Source organism: Centruroides vittatus, unplaced genomic scaffold, assembly GCF_030686945.1.
Source record: "Centruroides vittatus isolate TY-2023 unplaced genomic scaffold, ASM3068694v2 contig_955, whole genome shotgun sequence".
Taxonomy (NCBI): Eukaryota; Metazoa; Arthropoda; class Arachnida; order Scorpiones; family Buthidae; genus Centruroides; species Centruroides vittatus.
The window spans coordinates 2,495,710-2,516,142 of NW_027122634.1; the positions used below are offsets into that span (position 1 = coordinate 2,495,710).

General features: G+C 31.7%; 1 protein-coding gene and 1 pseudogene across 1 annotated transcript in view; both read left to right on the forward strand.

The window, feature by feature from the left end:
* The first annotated feature begins 114 nt into the window (after positions 1-114).
* Positions 115-3,868, forward strand: LOC136985168 (exocyst complex component 5 pseudogene; annotated as a pseudogene).
* A 386-nt stretch (positions 3,869-4,254) lies between these two features.
* The window catches only part of LOC136985169 (chromatin target of PRMT1 protein), a 40,251-nt gene continuing 24,072 nt past the window's right edge, over positions 4,255-20,433 (forward strand). Inside the window, exons 1-2 of the mRNA XM_067282377.1 lie at positions 4,255-4,480; positions 10,931-10,997. Coding sequence (XP_067138478.1) covers positions 10,933-10,997 — 65 coding nt within the window. The 5' untranslated portion in view covers positions 4,255-4,480; positions 10,931-10,932. The remainder of the gene's footprint in view (positions 4,481-10,930; positions 10,998-20,433) is intronic.

The window sequence follows — 20,433 nt, forward strand, 5'->3', positions numbered from 1 at the left end:
ATAGTACTGGTAATGTACACTTTTTTTTTTTTTTTTTTTTTAAACACTCTCCGCCCTGTGGGCACTAAGAGATCCTCTTTTAAGCAAGCCATTTTGGATTCGGCCAGGCCCATAATGGGGCTGCCGGGTGATGAGGAACGGAATCCGACAAATCCGGACGGACCATTCCAAAAAATTCCTGAGGTTTCTCGACCGGTCCGAATTCGATTTCGGGTTTTCCGAAACAGTAAGATGCTATCTTAACCGTTCGACCATCCAGTCATCGGTAATGTACACTTGCAATTGAAATCTGAAAACAACTTTTTGAAAACATTTTCCTAATGATATAGAGCAGTGTTTCCCAACGTGGGGCCCACGCTCCACAGGTGGGCAATTCGAAAATGGACTCGTCTAGAGTTTAAGTTAACCATTAGCCGCTGTACGCTATATTTATTGTAAATATTGATTTAAGTTAGTTTTAGTTTTCTTTGTTTTTTGTTTCCCTTTCCTTTTAGAACTTTCCTTCATAACCCTTTTCCCTTGGGGTGGGATTAACAATTCTGGGAACCACTGATAACAAAGAGATGAACGAAGCCCTGATGCCGGTGAAAGAGGAGAAAGGACATTCTTTGTCCAGACCTTGAGGTGGACAGACGTGAGTTGTGGTGTTCCAGGTCGGATTTGGCAACGACTAGAAAGTGCAAGAGACTTTGATGAAAGGATTGGGTTTTATCGTGGTTACGACAAAACGGTGTGGCAATTAAGTGTATATGTTACGGGAGCGTAAGAATTTTAGAAAGGCTTAGGTGGGGCATAGCACAAAAAAGGTTGGGAAACACTGATATAGAGCGTTGTAGGGTTTACGTCTAGAGTCATGTTTGTATAATGTCTCTGTAAAGCATATTTATTATATTTCATAAGTATGTGAGTCATGTCTTGCAAGTCTTCACCGTATGACGGCTGGATGTCTGCGCGTTCAAGGTGGCAGCCTGCCGCTCTGGGGGACCCGGGTTTGAATCCGGACGGGTCGATGAATCCCCAAGAATTTTTCGGTGGGTGGTTTGTCTGGATACGTCGGGCCCCGTCCCTCACCGTCTGGCCATCCCATTGTGGGGGCCTAGCCGAACCCATAATGGGCTTGCTAAAAAGAGTCCCTCTTAGTGCCCACAGGGCGGAAAGAGTTTTAAAAAAAAGTTCTCACCGTATGGACAATTGGTATCTGCACTTCGCCGAACTCTAAACAAGTAAGCTTTGTGGTTGGCATGATCTGAAAGGATTTGAGTGGTGATATGATCTGGTCTAAGTCACCCGAGGGCCGATATATTTCCTTTCATTAACTACATATAAAATTTAATTGTAAATTTCTATTCGCTCCTTGATGCTGGGTAGAGTTTCATATGTAAATCTTTCTCTTTTAGAGTTGTCCCAGCGATCTTAATTGTTTTATAGATTTTTTAAAAATTCTTTCTGCTTTGTGGGCACTAAGAGGGCCTCTTTTAAACAAGTCCATTATGGGTTGGGCCAGATCCATAATGGGACGGCCGGGTGGTGAGGGACGAGGCCCAACCTATCCGGACGGACCACCACTTGAAAAATTTCTAGGGCGTTTTCGACCCGTTCTGATTTGATCCGAGGTCTCAAGAACGGTAGGCTGCCACCTTGAACGCTCGGTCATCTGGCCGATTGTTTTATAAACTGTTTCATTTGAAACGGCATGGTCCGTTTCAAATGAAACAGTCTATTTTCAGTGTTTTTAACCACTGGTCCGCGAAAAATTTCACCTGTTCATAAAAAAACATTTCACTGTACTGATGCTGGCTCAATTGACTACGGGTGCATTTAAATAAATCTAGTAATCTAGAGTTACTGTACGTAAATTTCTTACGTACAGTAACTCTAGATACGCTTAATAAATAAGCATAATTCATAGTCGCATATAATTATTGGTCCATACAGTGGCGTGGCGTGGGTGTCAGCCGCCCGGGGCAGAGGAAAATTTCGTTGCCCCCTCCTTATTTAGGTATTTTTACAAGATATTATTATTTATTGTGAAATTTTTCCGCCCCTATAAGTGCCGCCCCCACTACGCTACGCCACTGGGTCCATAGCTATCGCGGAGCAGTTGGAGCAAACTGCTTCAAGCGCACGAATCATGAGGGCGCCAAGGTAGAAAGGGCGAAATAAAAACTTGTAAAAATATTTGTAAAAAAAATTTGGATTTAATAATCAATTAATTAACTATTAGATTTGAATCCGTTCGACAGTTATGTACACTTTGTCAGTGCTTATCACCTGCACATCTTGTCGCGTCATCTGATAAAAATTGTAACAATTGTAACTGATCCTTCCTGAATATTTTATTCTGGAAAGATCAGCATATCCCTCCGACATTTCGCCTGGTTTCGAACTTCAACTGCTTCGATTTAAAATGTGTTTTTTACTCATTTAACAGAAATTACTTCTATACGCGAAATTGATGAACTACTTTTAATTCATACCACAGCCTCAAGTACTTCTCCGACATTTTTGCAGCATGTCACAATACTGTCTTAGCTCTTTGGCTACTGTATCAATTGAAAAATCAATAGCTTGTTAACTTGGTCTGGAGAAAGTGATTGACCGATATACAAACGGAAAAGCGAAAAAGAACAATTTTGAAATTTTTAAAAATTGTATTACAGTATTAGGCCTATGTATTTGTTATGAAACTAGGATTCTACCTGTTCCAGGGTGATGAATATGTAGCTATGCCACTGGTCCATGTAAAATTATTCACAATTTTACCGGTCCGTGATGAGAGAACTTGTAAAAAATTTCTCTGGTTATCGAGCTGTATTAAGGCCACTTTACCGGGTAACGCACTTTTTTTTTTTTTTTTGCTCTTTCCACCGTGTAGGCTGTAAGAGGGTCTCTTTTAGCAAGCCCATTATGGGTTCGGCCAGGCCCACAATGATGCGAGAGACGGGGGTCGACACATCCGGTCGGATCACCCCCGATAAATTCTTGGGGATCCCTGGTTCCCCAGAGTGGTAGGCTGCCACCTTGACCGCTCGGCTATCCAGCCGTCGGCAATTCACTCTTAACTCTAATAAGACTGGCACTCTGTATAGACTATGCTCTAGAACTTGGATTACAAGGTATTCCTGTAACTGAACCTAAAAGTCCACCAGAAATATATTTTTTTGATGTAGTGAGGCAGTGTAATGCTATCTGTCATTTATTAGAAAAACAGTTTGCAGATACATTAGTTCCTCTTGTTGTATCAATTCCAAAACATGGGTATTGTTTACAAAGGAAAAAAGCACTTTTAGAACAAATGGAATTAAAATTGCATAATGGATTAGAACGGTCGATTTTAGCTATTATTGGTTGGGTAAAATTTCTACTACAATCTGAACAACGAAAAACAGATTTTAAACCAGAAACTGAAGACTTAGTACTTGCAGTGGCCACACCTGCATGTGTAAAAGTGGTCAAATTTATCAATCAAAATGTTGAAAAAATAAGAGATTCTTTGGATGGTAAAAATGTGGAGGCATTATTAACTGAGTTAGGTACAAGGTTTCATAGAGTTATATATGAACACCTTCAGCAGTTTCAGTACAGTTCTGTTGGTGCAATGGTTGTTATCTGTGATGTCAATGAATACAGGAAATGTGCCAAGGAATTCCGTGTGCCTTTGTTGAACTCTCTATTTGATACCTTGTATGCTCTATGTAATTTATTAATTGTGGTTCCAGATTATTTGAAGCAAGTATGCACAGGAGATCAATTGGTGGGCCTCGATCGTGCAGTTTTGTTAAGTTTTGTTCAGTTGCGTGCCGATTATAAGACAGCCAAGTTGGTAAATCAATTCAAATGACCATCAAATGGATTTGATGAATATAAACATATTGTTATATTCAGATTAAGATTGTAAATAGATTAAGTCCATTATCATTTTCCACATTTGGAACAAGTATTCCATGTATCTATAGAAAATTTCTATTTATTCTGGTATATTTATTATAGATGAAAAATTGGCTAATTTAATTGAAAATTAATTTCAATTATTAAACTCGCCATTTGTATTATAAATCAATCATTGTCAAATTCCATCACGAATTAAAAATATAAAATCACCATTTTATCATTAAAATATTTTAAAATTAAATTTTAATCGCATAAATTATTAACCATTTAAAATAAATGTATATCGATAATATTTCAGAAAAGTTTAAAATTTATATACATTTGGCGGTAAAATAAACGAAACGTGAAAGAATCTGGCAGTACGTTTCGTTACTACGCCATTTTTTCGAAAGACATTTTGAGAAGTGATTGTCAATTTTATATGTAGTTAAAAAAGAAAAGGGAAATACATCGCTAAGAAGACGTACTAAATTGTTTAGTTAATATTTTAAAAGCTTTTATTTTCAGTTGGTTTGATAAACTGGAAAACAGTAATTTAGTAGTTTTTATTTTCGTTGATTTGGAAATTTACGGACAAGATACCATTACAGTATCCTTTATAAGGTAGAATTGGTGGTAACCCTAGTTTAAAAAATTACTTTTTACTATAGAAATATTCCTAATTCGTACTATAGATTGGTGTAAGTTCATATTTTTTAAAGTTAGTAAATATGTTAACGTGAATTACTTATTTAATTCGTGTTTTCATATGAATTCGTGGGTGATGTTTTCGTAAATTTCTGTCGAGATGGCAATTTCAAAACTTCCTCTTAAGCATTGAAACATTGCTATTAGCACGCGGTTAATTTCATCTTAATGCCAAATTTTTATGTTAGGCTGATTTTTATTTTTAATACTGGTGATTCATTCGTGTTTAAATAAATTATAAATTAGTAATAAATGCTAGGGGCTAGATTGTATTCGTTGCTTTGTACGGGATTCTGTGCTCGTTTTCGTCGTTAACCCATTATAATTGGATCAACGAGGTAAAGATACAAATAAATAAATTTATATCGCACTGTATTGTGTTAAAAGTGGAACTGTCATTAACATGCTGTCGTTCGTTATATGGATAATATATTTATAGCGAGATGACGGCTTTGTTTGGCAGACTTGACAGTTCCAGAACTGTTGAGTATTTTTCTGCTGAATGTTCTCTATGGTAGTGCTGTTTTGGAATGTTTTTAGTATTTTGGTGTCACATTTAATAGTGTCTTTTATTTACACTACCTATTGTTACCTGAAACTGACCAATGATGGCTGCTTTTAGTTCTGACATATACTTCACGTGTCGTTTGGCAGATGTAACTACTTAATGGCTACTGATTGAAACACCTTTGCTCAGTTACGAGTGTTGATCCTGGGGAATGCAGCCATTTACTATTGCTGTGAATATGCACGTAGAAACTAGAGCCAGAATGTTATTAGATGTAAACCTGAAAGGCCACTAAAATTTGTGTTTGATTGGAGGGAGATATAATGTAGTTTACTAAAATTTCACAATAAATTCAAATAAACATTTTAGTACTTTGCTTTATATACTTGGAATGCCTACAAATATTGTTAAGTTTGATTTATTATTTGATTTTGTGCAAATCTAATTTGTGATATAAATTCATTTTGATGTTTTGACATATAAAACTAAATGGAAATTGTCATGTGACTCTGGAGTGTCTTTTGTAATCCCTTAAGATTCTCCCGCCTAAAACAAGAGAACAAAGGAATTAGTACATTCCTTTATGTGGTGGGTCATTACTGACTGGGGTGTGTTCAGTGGAGAATCAGTGTTCTGCTTTGTTGAGTGTTGGGTGCCAGAGTGTTGCTTACAGTGTGAAGAAAATAATTTTTTTTTTTTTTTTTGGTTGTGTTACAGTTGTTACAAGAAGTTGTGTACCTTTATTGAGAAGTGTAAACGAGAACATTATAACATTTTTCAAATATTACAATGAAACCTGCTTAAGTTGACAACTTTAGTTGGTCCCTGCAAAATAAGGCATTTTGCAATGGGAATATATCTGCAAATAGTGGCTGCTGTCTTTTGTGACCATTGACCACTTTGGTCATGCCCCAAGATAAATCATCTTGGGTAAAGTGACCATTAAAAAGAAACATAAAAGCAAACAGTTTTAAAGAATGTCATTCAATTTGTATTGATTACATTGCAAATATAAAATATTTGAAACCATTATAGTTTGTGGATAAGGGGTTAAAACTAAATTTCTTATAATTTTTTTAAATATTTATTCTGGAAGCTTAGTAAAGAAATGAGTTTGAAAAATTTTAAATAATCATAAATTGAAAACAACATAGTGATGCTGTGCAATTTTTAGCAGCTGCATTGGTGGGAAATTTTAAATTTCCATTATGATAATGATCACATTTGATTGCCTTTGAAGTTTCCCATGTCAGAATGTTTCATATTTTGACTTTGTTCAGTAAAGTGAGCTAGCTTTGTGTGTTCTTTGCTTATTGCTAAATTTCTTTGTATGGATTTTTAATTTGAAAGTGAGGTTTGTTTTCAATAACTCCTGAGGTTGTTATGCCAGTATATCGAGAAAAGAAAAGAAAATTGTAGCTGATGAAATTTTAAAAAACCAACTTATAAAGAAATCAAAGATTGATGTTTCTCACAAAAAATTGAATTTGTTGCATTGTTTTTTATTCTTGAGTTTTGTTTAGACAACTATATATTCAATTGTTTTGTATGTTTTATATATTTCATATTAAATTACCTATATTTAGGCTTTTTGCTTATTTCTACATAAGTGATTTCATTCAAGAACATCTACATCCCTCTTTCTGCATAAGGTGACCACTTTGAGCTGGTCCCTTCAGTGGTCACATTAGCAGGTTTTACTGTAATTGTAATTTAAATATGAGTGATTGTTTATTTTTGATAATGATAATTTTAAATGTAATTTCAAATCTAATACATTTCAAGATGGCTGAGAATGTTTAGAAAAATATCCATGATACTATTACAATTGAAAAAATTGCTATATCATACACTATATTTTTAAATGTGGTTCTCATATGAGAATCACAATTTTTTTAAAACATTAATTGTATTTAGCAAAATATATTTTTCTAAAGTTGTTATATGAGAGAGGAGTTGAAAGTTTAATCATTTGCATATGACTCAAAAAAATTATCATCACTGATGAACTATTTGTGATTCAGTTTAGCATTGTGATATTGTTCATTTACTAATTCAAATATTCATTATATGTAACAGATAATGTATTCTGTTCTAATGGCAGAGGACCTGAAGATAGTCTAAATTACATCAAAAGTGCTTGTTGCTTATTATTAATAATTTAGATGTAGCAACAAAGTGTTGTTTCTCTACATAAATTTAAGTGAAGATTAACTCTCATTGATAGGGAAACAAGTTACACACCAGATAGAATTGTATGATTTTTGCAAAATGATACATAACTGTCTTAGACATGAATCAATTGCATTTTAGGTAATTCTACCAGAGTTCCTTAAAATTGCTACACAATTAGCCTATGAAAAGACTTGCAGAGGCTTACTGCATTCAGAATTTTCAGTTAACTCATTGTTTGGAGGTTTTCAAACAACAGCCATTCTTGTATTAATATAACACAGCACAGAAATTATGCAACCTGAGAGATGGCTGTTTCAACTAATTTCCTGCCATTTGGTTATTCTGACTTGACTGATGATGACAGTGGATATGGGTGGCAGACTCTGGACACCTTATATAGATCACTGGAAGAGTGATAATGGCTGCATTCAGCAGACTCAACAGTTCTGGAGCTGTTGAGTATTTTTCTGCTGAATGCCCTCTACAGTAGTGCTCTTTTGGAACATGTTTGGTGTTTTTATGTCACATTTGTAGTGTCTTTCATTTAGGCTACCTATCACTAGCTGAAACTGGCCAATGAGGCTCTTTGTTTCAATGCGACATCACTCAAAATTCAGCAGATCCAGGTTGCTACGTAACACCTACTGATTTGCTCAGTTACAACTGTTGAGTCTGCTGAATACGGCCAATCTGATTGTGTGACAAGTATGAAATGCTATAGTGGCATCTTTGTCCTTCATCAAGAGATATGGGAAGCCTTGCTACAGAACCCTGTATTTTTCCATACCTTTTGCAAATGATTAGCAGAAGCAAATATTCATGCACAATGATTATTATGTCCTGCTATTAGCATCCTAACATCATTGGCTGTTTGCAGTGATGCAATGACAAAAGCATAGACTATTAGACTTGCAGCATGTTATCTTTAGCATAAAATACCAGTTCTGTTTGAAGACAGATAACTACTCTGTTGGGGTATGGAGGATTACTGGCAATATTTCAATTCTACTTTTACTGTTGAGTAGCATACTGTGCTCACTGCTAGTATGCTGATTTAGATGTCCATCTTGTATGTTAGTTGGTTGCTCCTAGTAGTTGTATGAAGGACAGCATAGCACGGCGGTTAGCAACCTTCCTGACCTCACAGACCACTAAACTCACAATTTTGAATCCTGTGGACCACTATCACAAATTTTTAAAATGATACAAAATCTGTATAGTAATGATAATAAAAGTTCAATTTTACTATATTAATATGAAACTCGTGTGTTTAATTATAACAAATTAATGAAAGCCTAAAGTTTATTACTGCTTGTTTGAAATAAGTTTATGGATTTTTAGCTCTTTCCCATGAAAGACGACGATTGCATTCACAATATTGCTTATTCATTATTTATTGATAACAGTTTTTGGTTTTAGATTCAAATAAAAAAACCCTAATGAGTGAAAAAAGCAACTAAGCATTTTGCATTTCTTTTATAATACTTCAGTTGATCAATGTTCAAATTTCTCCACAGACCACCCAAATTTTTTCGCAGACCATCAATGGTCCACGGGTCACCAGTTTCCGACCATTGGCATAGCAGTATGTTCAGGAATTGCACACTTTCATGTATTGCCTTTCACGGCAGAGCTGCAAACAGTCATTGTTCAATAACATAATGCTTGGTCACATGCTGATGTCTCTATTGCATAGTCCTGAGTGTGGAGTTTCTTGCTGACTATGAATTATGATAATTTTTCTTCTCTTTTGGATGATCCTTTCTCATTTGACAAATGAAAAACAGAAATTCAAAGATTGAAAAAGGGTTCATCTCCTGGTATGGAGAGATTGAAAAATGAATTTATTCAATCATTGCTGAGAGTGGTCTGTTTGGAAATTCTTAGTCTGTTTAATAAAATTAAAGAGGTGGTGGTTTATCCAGCGATATGGAAGAAAGTTTTACTAAGAATGATTTATAAGAAAGGTGAAAAAACTAATCTATGTAATTATCATCCAATAACATTGCTGAACACGTTTTTAGAAAATTGTTTACTAGTTTATTATTGAATCAGATAATAAAATGGCTAAATGAGCATACAGGTATCCCTTGCTTAATACAGTTTTGGTTAATGTACAAAATTAATTGCAGAAATCTCTTTATATACACTGCAGAAGTTTTAATAATGGTTTTACCAGCTTCTTTACTTACTATAGATATCACATTTGATTAACTCAATTTTGATATACATGGTAGCATTGAGAGATTAATTAACTGCATTAATCAAGGAATACTTGTATTGCTATCTCAATATTTCAAGAGTCCTTTGATCAGGGGGACAATTTATAATACTTTCATTCTTAACCATTTAATTCAATATGTGTTTCTGAGGAAAAGGAGGAAAATTTGTTCACTTTTTATTTATATAGAAAAGGTATTTGATAATGTTAACCTTAATTTATTATGGAGAAAACTCTAATAATGTGGGACTCTAGATCTTTCATTATTTTGTTTAGGAATTTATTTTCTATTACCAGTTACCAAATAAAAGGAGACCCTGTTAATTCTACTTGCATAATATCTACTAGATGTTTAACCCCAGTGAGAACCACTAAGTCCTTTGTTGTTTATTTTGCTTATAAATGATCTTTCAGAGATATTTCATTGTTCTGATCTTTGGGGTTTTTACTTAAATGTCATGGATGAGCTGCATTGTTTTCTATATGCAGATGATGTATTACTACTAGCAGACTTGAAGTCATCTTTATGGAAGAAACTGATTTTATTATCTGATTATATGATGAGAAATGATGATTATTATGTGACTGTTTATTTTATAAATTCTGTTTCATTTTTTCCTCTTGTATGGGAGTATTTATATCAATAACAAAAGATAAATAATAAATAAATTATAAAAATTTAGATATTCCAAAATATTTTTCTTTTAAACATTGCCTGCATGAGAATATATGAGGTAGTCAAAAATAAACTGAACTTTTGCCACAAATTTCATTATACATAATTATTTTCAAAATAAGTCTGTACTATAGCTATATGCTTCTGTCAGCATCCCTAAACTACTGTCAATATTTGTAAAGTAGTTCTGTATTTATTTTTTTATAACAAGAGGTTCTTGTTATAGCCTCCATTTCTTCTATTGATCGGAATTTGCAATCCTTCAATTTCTCTATCATTTTAGGAAACAAAAGTCTGCAGGACAACTTTAAGGAAACAAAAAGATTGAAGAATCATTATAACCTCATTGATGAGATATTTATTAACTAGGCACAATCAGCTTAATGTGGAAGTTGCAACAATGAGTCTTTAAATCATGTAAAAATGGCTTTCAGGACTGCTTTGACAAGTAGTATGGAAGTTGGTAGAAATGTATGGTTTACAGTACCTTGAAAGTGATGTTTGAAAGCTTGTGTGCACTGTTCAGAAAAATAATGGTAAAAAAACTCAGTTCATTTTTGACTATCTTCAAGATATATAAACTGTTATTTCTTTTACTTTTAAGATTTTATTTTGAAAATTTAGTTTGTTTTTAGATTGATCATATATTGTTTTAGATACCATATTTTTATAAATTATTTGATTTAGTTTACTTACTTAATTAAAATTAATTGAATGACTTTTTAGTATTAATTGCTATTAAGAACATTTTTCTTTAACTTTAATACCACAGAAATGGCAGCTGCTCCAATCACAAAGATTTTGCTGAAGAATACTACTAAAATGAGCTTGAACGAACGGTGAGCATTTGAACAAAGTTGCAAATAGGCAACATTATATGAATTAAATTTTAATAAGGTCTCTATTTGCACTTATGTGTTTGATGACCAAATCCCACTCAAATGATCTCATTTTGAGATCCATCTTAATTATTAATCCATTTAATGGATTTCAGCACATTTTTGTAGCCATGTTTTTGTTGTATATTTAACTTTAAAAAACTGTGGAATTTTAATTATTGTCTCAGAAAAAATATTATTTTATTGGCTGTTTCAAAATAGAAAAATGCCAAGTAAATTTTCAGACCTGGAAAGTCTGAAAAATCAGAGAAATTTTAGTATTACTAATAAGTTTTGAACAACTAAATTCTTTAAAATAACAGTACATTTTTATTTAGTATATATGTTTGTTCTCATTTGAAATTATGACTCAGATCAGTTTTTATACTTTTTCTAGAAATTCATGCAAGTTTTAACAAACAATTGACTATAAAAATTTTTATGACATTCGAGTAGTCATTTTAATATAATTATTTAATTAAAAATCTTAGTAAATTTATGTTATAGTGATTTTACATAAAACTATATTTTAAAAAAACCAGAAGTTTTAAAATTTTATTTTTAGTTTTTAATTGTTTTCAGATTTGTAAATCTTTCATTTATCTTAACTATTTTTTAAAAATTTTAGAGATTAAAAGATTTTTTGCTTTATTTTAAAAAAGGGATTTTGCTGTCTATTGTACAATATTTAAATGTTAAATGATTCAAATAATATAAGTAATTAGTTAATGTAGCTCAGTTAGTTCTGTCAAATTTTAATATACTATTAGTTTTTTTTTTTTAGAACAAGTTACTAAAAATGTAAGAGATTACTTTTGTTATATGTAGATATCATTTATACTAAGTAACTTTTTCTGTTTAAAATTATCATAATTTATATTTTGTTTTTAAAATTTATAAATTGTTTCATTTCTGTATTAATTTGATTAATAACTTATTATAACATATTTATGTGTTTTGTTATTTAGAATATAATTATAGAAATTGCAAATTGCTTTCATATATTAAAGGTTGTTCTTCCAAATTTGTAAATTTATGGTATTTTATGAGTGATTTTATTCATATGAATAGTTTGAGGTAATTGATGTTTTATTTTCATTAGCACAGATAAATTTTTGTGTGCTGTTTGAACATTCAAATTAAAAAACATATTAGGTTTGTTTATAATTATTTTTTTAAAACCTGTTCTTGAAATTAGTTAATGACTAATATTAAGCTATAATAGTTGATTTTTATATTGATCCTAGTCTAGGCATCTGGCATTGCCGAGGGAAATGTAATGATAATATAACAGAATAAACTTTTGTTATGATGTGTAATACATAATCCATATAGTGATAATTTAGTCTTGTACGTACAAACAATGATTACAAACACTGCATGTAAGTTTTCAGTAGTATAGTCATTGATGATTTCTTTTAGCAATGAGTGGAACTGAAAGTGGGATGGATTAATCTATGCTCTACTTCTAGTATAGTACAAAAAATATAGTGTGTATTTTTTACTTAATTTTTGCACAATTAGATTGATTTATTGAAGAATAAGATTTTTTTGTTTTATTTTAAAAAAGATTTTGCTGTCTGGTGTACAAATTGTGATATTTGCATTATGTTTATTTAACTTACTTCTTTCAATATAAATTAAAATAAAAAGATAAAGTTACTAAATTCTATGTAATGAAATTGTGATAACCGAGAGTTTGATAGAGAACATTTATACTTAAATTTGTAATATTTTATAAGTTGAAAGAAGGATAAAAATTTATCAATATTTAACATCTTTCTTCTTATGAGTCAGGAAGTTAGAGTTCCTGTAGAAACAAAAGTTTAGCAGTGAATGAACAAATTGTGGACAATTTCTATTGGTCCATCAGTTTGTTATAAAAGGTGGACGCCACCTTTCACACTGGCTTTTAGTCATAGTTCCACATGCTACTAGCCGCGAAGAATGAAGCAAAGATAATGGTTCTCATACTACATCTGATAAATATAAGATTTATGTAAATTCCCTCAATCTAGAAAGATGTAGATTGTTAGATAGGAAACTTATGTAGCCTTAGATTTATAGGTCATTTAATCTAAAATGTTTGTGTATTCTTTGTTTAAATAAATATAGTTTGTATAATTTATTTTAAGCCTACTTCCATTTCTGACCAGACATCCACTCCTGCCACTTGGATTAGCCATGCAGATTAAAATTAGAGTATCATTCTACTGCGAGTTAAGATAATACAATGATCTTAACTGGTGTCAGAACTTTACTATAGGTGAGTGACCTTACCATCCACTCAGCCTTTGATTTCATTTACTTATAAACCATCCTGCATTGCATTTTGGTGAGCAGCCTCTCTCACAACCCTGTTCTCACATTTGGTGTCAAGGGAGTGGGGTTCACTGCCTCAACCCTTCAATTTCACTTTTAGTATCAGGAATTTAACTCCATCCTGCAAAGTATGTGAATTGCCTTACTGGTGGTTCTCACAAAATTTTAAACTTTTTATATTTTTATTTATTTGAATTTAATTTTTACAGTGACTTTTTAGGTACTCTCTTACCTTAACAGTTATTGGTTAATATATTGCTGTTCTCATTGTTACTTACTGCAGATTTTTATTTAAGAAAACAAACATTCAGACATGCTCAAGATCTAGTCTTATATTATATTACATTTGCTTTTTAGTTGTTTTTGTCAAATTATTCATCTTATAAACTTTGGTTTTATTGCAGTTTTGGTTTTGTTTTGCATCTTATATAGATGCTATTTATATTAGGTTTTAATTTGTTAATTAATTGATCTTGAATGTTTGTATTTAAAAAATAGTTATATTAATATGTTCCTTGTCAAAATCAAGAGATGCTCTAATTTAACTCAACTTCTGCTTCATTCTAATTTTATTTAAGACATTTCTTTCAACAAAATTTAAGGCAGGAGTAGAAATTTTTACTACTATTTGGAATATAGCTCCCCTTTGACAAATTTTCCTCGGGTCCAATTTAGTGCACTTATGTAAATATTAACAGTAACAAAGGACCAAATCTGTTTTCTAAATAAGGAGTATTTGTTTTTAACATAACTTTTTGAGAATAAAATTTACTAGAAATGCAGTGAATTTTATTGTATTGCAATATGCATATCTGGTGAGACAGCTGTCAGTGTTATGTAAGCCTACAAAAAGTAGTCAGAATTATGTGAAATGGTTATTGTAATGTGACTGTTTATTTAGAAAGTTATTTTTTATGATATTTATTTTTCAAATATATATATGATCAGCAATTTTACCAAAATATAAAATATATTTAGACAATTCTTTGAGTCTATTAACCAATGGGAAAATTAAAAAACTTTATTTTTCTATCCCAGGTAATGCTGGGTCTGTCTGCCTGTTCTTTCATAAAGCTAATGTCTAGTAACAAACATTGGAATGATCTGTGGGTGGAATTAAAGCTTAAATTTCAATTTGGAAATACAGTTTAATCTGTTTATAACGTCATCCATGGGACCAACAATTTTCTGACATTATAACCGAGTGTCGTTATCTGCAGGGTCATAATTTCAGTCCCATAAAAGTACCAAGTGTGTTTAAGAATCTATTATAAACTCCATTCTAATTTAACATCATATGTATTATCGTAAAATTATTTCTTAATGGTAATACAGTATACTGTATCTATTATGATATGTGGGAGCCTTGCTGGAATTTCTTAAAATTTGTTCTAAGCCTATCATTCAAGTTTACGATTCTATTATATCCTTCCATTAAGATACCACCATGTTTTTGTGCACTTTGAGACTTCCTGTTTACAAGAATATCATGGTTCTATTATGATAGTAATAATTTATCATCATATGTATAAAAATGCAAACTACATGTTTAAATAAACTTTATTTACATTATTATGTCTAAGTTTACATCGATGTAATTAAAATTTCAAAAATTACCTTTTATAAGAAATTTCTATTTGTCTTAAGTTTCAATAATGGCAGAACTTCCAGTTTTGGGAATAATGTTGAATCAAAAGACAACAAAAGGTTAAATTAATGTATGCCAATTAAAAATAATAGAATATTTAACAATTTAGCATAAAGTAATTTTAAAATGAGTATGTAATAACCAATCGTCATGTCGTTTAAAAGTGGCGAATTTCACCCCACTGAAGTCAGGTGGAGAGAGTACCACCCACAGTTGTTCTAGGAAAGTGAACTCTGACCCTAGGCCTGAACACATAGTATTTTTTTTGTTAAATAAAATTTGTAATCCAATTTTGTAAATTTGGGAGTGCTTCAAATATGACGTTAAAACAGGTTTTTATGTTGGTACAAGTGGATTTTTTAACATTATCTAGTATAGTAAAATTGTGGGACCGATAAAAATTTGACGTTATATTAGGGTTGTTGTTATATCTGATGATGATATAATCAGGTTAAACTGTATAGTTTTATTGTATTTGCTTAATTTTTATGAAAGTAAATTGATACTGCACTAACCATGGCAACAAACACACCTTTTGGTTGGTGTGTTTGTTACCATGGTTACAGAATAGTTTATTTCATTTCATAGGTAGAAATATTCTGTTCTAATTTTTGTCATATTACACTTCATACTTCTGTTTTCTACTATGTTGCAATATATTCTTTATATTTTATTAAAAACAAGAAATTATTTATTGTGACGACATCAATTTCATGCTGCAGTTTTTAATTTATTTAATTTAAAAAATATGTTCTGTCTCAAATTAGTAGTATCTTGCCCCTGTACATCATACTTTTCTGTTAGTAATGGAGTCATGCCAGTCATCTATCCAACTCCTTTCAAGAAAAACTTGAAATAATGTAAATGCAAATCAGAAGTTCATATATAGTTAACTGGGGCCTCCTGTTCCTAAGCTTTCCATGTCTGGTCTTTCATTTATGCAATTGTTCTTGAGATTAAGGAAGGACAAACAGACAACAGTGGGAATTTATAGGTCTACAATTTTTTCAAATTGCACCCCAACAATAAGGAATAAAATCTGCTGTTACAAATTTTATTTCTTACTGTTTTGTTGTATATATATTATGAATTTTGATAATTTTTTAAAAATTTGTCATTTCTGTAATCAGTTTTGTGCTATGCAGTTATATCCAAGATCATGAAGTTTTCAGATTTATTCTGAAAGATGTTATGTTTGTTATGTTTCTCTTATTTTATTTGTATTATTTCTTATTATAATAATTGTTTGTTTTAGACATTCATATTACATAAAATTATCAGTTTACATTTGAAAAAAATTACTGATTCATAATTATCTAAAGTTTTAAATAAATTCATACATTTTCAAAAATAAATTTATTGACAATGAAAGGAATATTCAAAAACTGATCACGATAACAACATGAAAAGAACATTTACTGAAGTTAAAAAATTGGCTCACAGAAGATAATTACAAGTCAAGTCGTGCAAGTTCACAAAAGAAAGTTATTAAAGTGCTCCTAAGTAATTTGCACATAAACATTGCAAAATATGCATTTCCATGAACTCTGCATATCTGTGTGATGATGTTTTATAGAGGTACAGAATACAGGATTGAAAATTTCTCCTGAACATACACAAAATTATCTCTGAAAGTTATTGCACACAGAATAAAACAACAGTTTACAAACCAATTAATAAATATTACTATGTAGTTTAAAAGTTCAAATTAAATCATACAAATAGTTAAATAGGCCTACCATATTTGCTGCACAACACCTAAACTGAATACAGTTGCCCCTTGATAATCCGACAGGTATGGGACCAAAGGGGTGTCGGATTACCAAAAGTGATTACATATTTGGCATTGTTTTGCTAGCAGTAGCCTACAATATTCCTACATTTTATGAGTAAAATGCTGCCTAGGTTAATATGGAAATGAAACACCCATTTCGGTTAACTAAAACATGTTTATTAAAAGAAATATGGAAACCAATAAATGTACATACAGTATGTGTAGGCATAAATAATACAGTATGTGCAGTAATTTATAAACATTATAACTAAATGCCAGAATGTAGGTAGATTAATTATGTACATATGTAAATATATACATACTGTGCTCACATTTCGAAGACGGGGACTACGGTGACCTTGATGGGAAGTGCGTCGGACTACTGAGCATGTCGAATTACAAAATGTCGGACTCTCAAGGGACAACTTTATATTAATTAATTTAAAAATTTTCTAATTAAAAGAAGCATATGCCATCATTACAGGATACCATGTACAATTATAAACTTGCATTGATTAATAAAAGTAAAATTGAAATTGAACCACAAATAATCTATTTTTAGCAAGGAGTACTAATTAATGGTCTTTGGCATCCAAAAATGCAAAATTTATTTATGACGATGTTGAACATTTTTTTTTTGAAGACTTATTTAAGAACTGCATTAACTTTTAGAGTGTTTGACTGAATTTTTCATTACTATAATTATCATCATTTAAAATGTAACCATGTTTTTATGATGATTTAAAATATATTTCAACATTAATATTTTTTATTTCATAATAAATCTATAAAAGATAAAAGATGATGATGTTTATAAAATGGTGGAAAAATTTCTCTTTATTTATTTATTGAGAAAATTCAGAAAGTTTTTAAATGCAGTTTATTAATTTGAAAATTTTGTGCACTGAGAAGTGATTATTTCATTTAAATTCAAGCCAACACAAAATTTTACCCATTAAATAGTGTAGAAAAGAGTTATGAAATAAAAATAGAATCTCTTTTTTGGTTCTTTTTAAAGCTCTGTTTTAGTTTGTTTTTCATAAAAATTGAAACTGTGGCTCTGTAACCGAGACAGATTTGTCTTTATTGCAAGTGTGCATAACTGTGTAACTAAGCAGTGATGTAACAAGTGACTGAATTGATCAAAAACAAAGTCAACAACATTTCATTTTCACTTTTAAAACACGAGCCATGCATTTTGGCAAATTTCCTCAGTCTATGTCTATAAGTTTAGCCAAGATGCTATTCCATTTTTTTGTGGCTGCTGCTGTAATAATTTTGTCTACCACAAATGTTTCCAGGACTGCTTTAATTTCCCCTGAAACTTATTTGTGTGATCAGACATATTCTGCACTCCTTCAATTTTAGTTATGACATTAATGTTAGACTTTAGTTCTCATTCTATTATTTTGATTGTTTTATGAGAGGTTAAATTTTTTCATTTATTGGTGCAAGCACTTTACATGATCTCCCTCTTTACTTCCTGCTGCTTAAATTTTTAGAAAGGGCTTTGGCTATTTGTAATCTAAATTGAACATGGATTATTTTTGAATTATTTGATGGCATATTTGTGATAGTATGTAAAGCATTATTTTGGCAGTATCCAGGAAAATCTAAAACAGATAAAACCATCATATCACTGATTTTATTTATCAGATAATTTTGACTTTGATTTACTATTGTCAGCATATCTCATACCTGTTATATCTAGCAAATGTTTAGAAGCATTCCACATGTATACATTTTCTAACAAACAAAACCTTTGAACTATTACGATATGGCACTTTCCACCATTTTTGATTTATATAATATCACAGTTGTGTGTGAAAATTAATTTTTGATTGTTTATATTCTGTTTAATCTGAGGTTTTAATGTTTTATATATTGTAGCATATTCACTGCAAAAAAATACTAAAACTTTCTTCCCTTAAGAGAGATTATAATTTTTCTGTGGTAACAGAACTTTGTAAAAGAAATTCTGACTTTTAAACATTGACATAAAGTAATGACATTATCATTAATTTACTTTAATACAAGATTTTGTTAGCAAAATAGCAAAAAGTTGTTTTATATTGAATTATAAATGTTGATCAATTAATAAAAGTAAAAAAATTGTAAATTCTAAAAATAAAGACAAGATTATTTCCAGACTAAAACAAGTAAAAATACTCTTTTTTTTATCCAACTTCGAGAGATTCAGTTAGGCAAACAAATAACAAAGAAAATTTAGAAACAAATAACGAAGAAAAAACTCAACCTTTATTGCTAATAGTTGCATTTTCAATAAGTTCATACAATCCAAATGCATTTTGCTTTCATATGGTCAAGCCTCGTCAGTGGATACAATGAACTGCCAGTTGCTGTTTTTTTTATGCTGAGTGATCTCTTGCCAGCATGCATGTACATTCATTCCAGTATTCAGATTTATTACATTTGCATATGCTACAATACAAAAATGTTCAATGATTCTCCTTTTTAAACAGTTTTTCACTTTATATAATATTTTAACATTATTTCTGTCTATTTTACAATTAAATTTATTACAATGTAAACACCACGGCGATTCTTGTCTTTTTAACTTAATAGCAGCTTCATGTTCTTTTAACTATATTTCCAATTTCCTTCCCATTTCTCCTGTGTAATGTTTTGGTCTTGAACAAGTACACAATAGCTTGTAAATGACACCTGCAATTTTGAGTTGTTTTTTTTTAATATATTTGGATCCTCATTATTTATAATAATAATTACATTCATCATCTTGTTTTGCCACTATATACACAGAAAATTTCTTAAAAACTGGTTTATATTTTTCAAATAAATTATTTATATAAAGAAACTTAACATATAAATTGTGAGGACCGGGTTAAACCGGCCAGTCCGATTTTCAAATTTTATTGTTCAAATCCCCTCGGGAGATAGCGATCAAAATCGGAGATAGCAATCAAGATTCAAAGGATGTGCAGCCTTCCGCCGTCAAACACGCTTCCCTCCTCTCCGGATCCGACCTCTGAGTCACGGAGATCGACTCATCACTCACCGTCGCGATTGGTGATCGCAGCGGACGAGACCTGGAGTATATAAAGGGGGAGATATCTGAGAACGGGGTCGCTGAAGGTCCGCACAAGACGCCCGACCGTAGGATCCGTCCCGAGAATCGGTGGCTGGACGTCCGAAGACGATGAATGTTCCGGTGAATCCAAATCGAAGGCCAAACCCGAAGACGCCGGAGCCGCCAAGCCTGATCCTTCCGCCCATCGCCAGAGCCGAAGAACGACCGATCCTCCTTTCACCGACCGATCAGTCCTACGATTGTTGTCGATACATCAGAAAGACGAGGTATGATTCCCCCAACATTTGTGAACTCTCTCTCTCATGCGATTAGGGACGGGATGCGTAGATTCTCTGTATTAGGTTCTCTATCCAAATAAATCATTATCTGTGTTATCCTGGCTCCGTTATTTCGGATATTGCCTTGACTTATCGATGAACCCACCCACTTCCTCCACTCGACCTGACAATTAATTACCCAATCCCGACAAGTCGGGATATCATAAAAATTTTGCCATCCTTGACAGTGGGGTGGGTCTTGCCGACCTGTTCGCCGAAAAAAAGGAGGTCCGACTCCATCCTACCTCCTGGCGTTCCCACAAAAT